Raw genomic sequence first — 1,392 nt, forward strand, 5'->3', positions numbered from 1 at the left:
AATTTTATTCAACCATAAAAATGGAATCTGAAAAAAAAACTAAAAAAAAAAAAAAAACAATCCAGAAAAATGTAAATAGAATTTTGGTTAACATTAATTGGAATTTAGAAAAAAAAATTATTTCACAGGGTCTTAGTTGATATGTCCTCAATATTTAGGGGGAAAGAACTTGCTAAAAAGTTGTTATAAATTGGTAATGTTTTCTATCAAATTTTCCATTTGTTTACACACAATGAGGGCTGAGTTGAGCTGATTTTGTAGAGCTGCATCTCTGTCTCTCTGTGTGTCAGGGAATGGCTCTTCATCAGAAGGTGGCCGGAGAGAGATCGGGACCCAGTTCTGCTCCGGCTCAGTCCTTCCTGGCCCAGCAGAGACAGTGGACACAAGCCCGCAGAGGCCTGTCCCGCCTGCAGCCCAGATAGACCCACTCACACCGCTGATCCTGGACGAACGCTTCTGTATCTGTCTGTCACCGGCCTGCTGACAGCCGAGAGAGGATGTCTTTTATCAATGTGTTTTAAATGAAGCTTTGTGTTATTTTTAGTTGATCTGAGCGTCAGTGTGTAGTCGAGTTTTAGTTTAGTGTTAATTAGTGCCAGAAACCACTGCGTTTAATGAAGTAGCTTCTTTTAATGATGTCTTTTTACTGTAGTTTTGGGTGTTGATCAGGGTTACGGTGCATGTGAACGCACTTTACACACCCGGTGCCTTCTGCCATCCGTCAATCATCTGCTGCACAGAAACCAAACGCTGAATGCTGGAAGCCTTTAAAGCCACGAACAAATGACGTGCTTTTATAATGATTTTTTTCCAGAGAGCTGCTGTGTTTTAATGACACTAATCATGGAAGTTTCCACCGGTTGCTGCTTGGCGGTTTTTAGTTTTTTTTTGTTTTGATGTAACGTCACCAAAGTCGCTGGTATTTATTGAGGCGGAAACACTACTGACTGTGAACACTGTGTTCTGGCCCTCGTCAGTCCGGATGCTGAGCTTCTTTCGTTCGTTCGTTCGTTCGTTTGTTTGTTCTTCCTCCTCTGAGAGTTGCGTCACAGTGCTGATGTTCATGAGTTGTTCGTGTGTTTCTCACGGTGTTTTCATCGTTCGCTCTGGACTGATGGGGTCGGTACGGAAATGAATGACTTTAGTCTCACTGTTCTTCTCTTTGCACTACAATAAAAGAGGTTATTGGTACAAAATACCAGAGCTGAGTCTGTGTGTTTGCTTTCGTGTTAGTCGCTTTGGATTAACAATAAATGATGAGACACCAGTCAGAAATGGATGGATAATAAACCTTATTATTAAACATGATCCACAAATCAGCACTTGAAATACTGAATAAATCAGATGAATAAGTACATTTATTGTTAGATGTATGCTCCATGACTCCATGTT

General features: G+C 40.9%; 1 protein-coding gene across 1 annotated transcript in view; it reads left to right on the plus strand.

Moving 5' to 3' along the window:
• The window catches only part of LOC107677331 (protein Hook homolog 2-like), a 17,177-nt gene extending 15,987 nt beyond the window's left edge, over window positions 1-1,190 (plus strand). The window contains exon 21 of the mRNA XM_016472211.1: window positions 291-1,190. Within this exon, the coding sequence (XP_016327697.1) occupies window positions 291-422 (132 nt within the window). The 3' untranslated portion in view covers window positions 423-1,190. The remainder of the gene's footprint in view (window positions 1-290) is intronic.
• Window positions 1,191-1,392: the final 202 nt, after the last annotated feature.

Source organism: Sinocyclocheilus anshuiensis, unplaced genomic scaffold (assembly GCF_001515605.1).
Source record: "Sinocyclocheilus anshuiensis isolate Anshui unplaced genomic scaffold, SAMN03320099.WGS_v1.1 scaffold644, whole genome shotgun sequence".
Lineage (NCBI taxonomy): Eukaryota > Metazoa > Chordata > Actinopteri > Cypriniformes > Cyprinidae > Sinocyclocheilus > Sinocyclocheilus anshuiensis.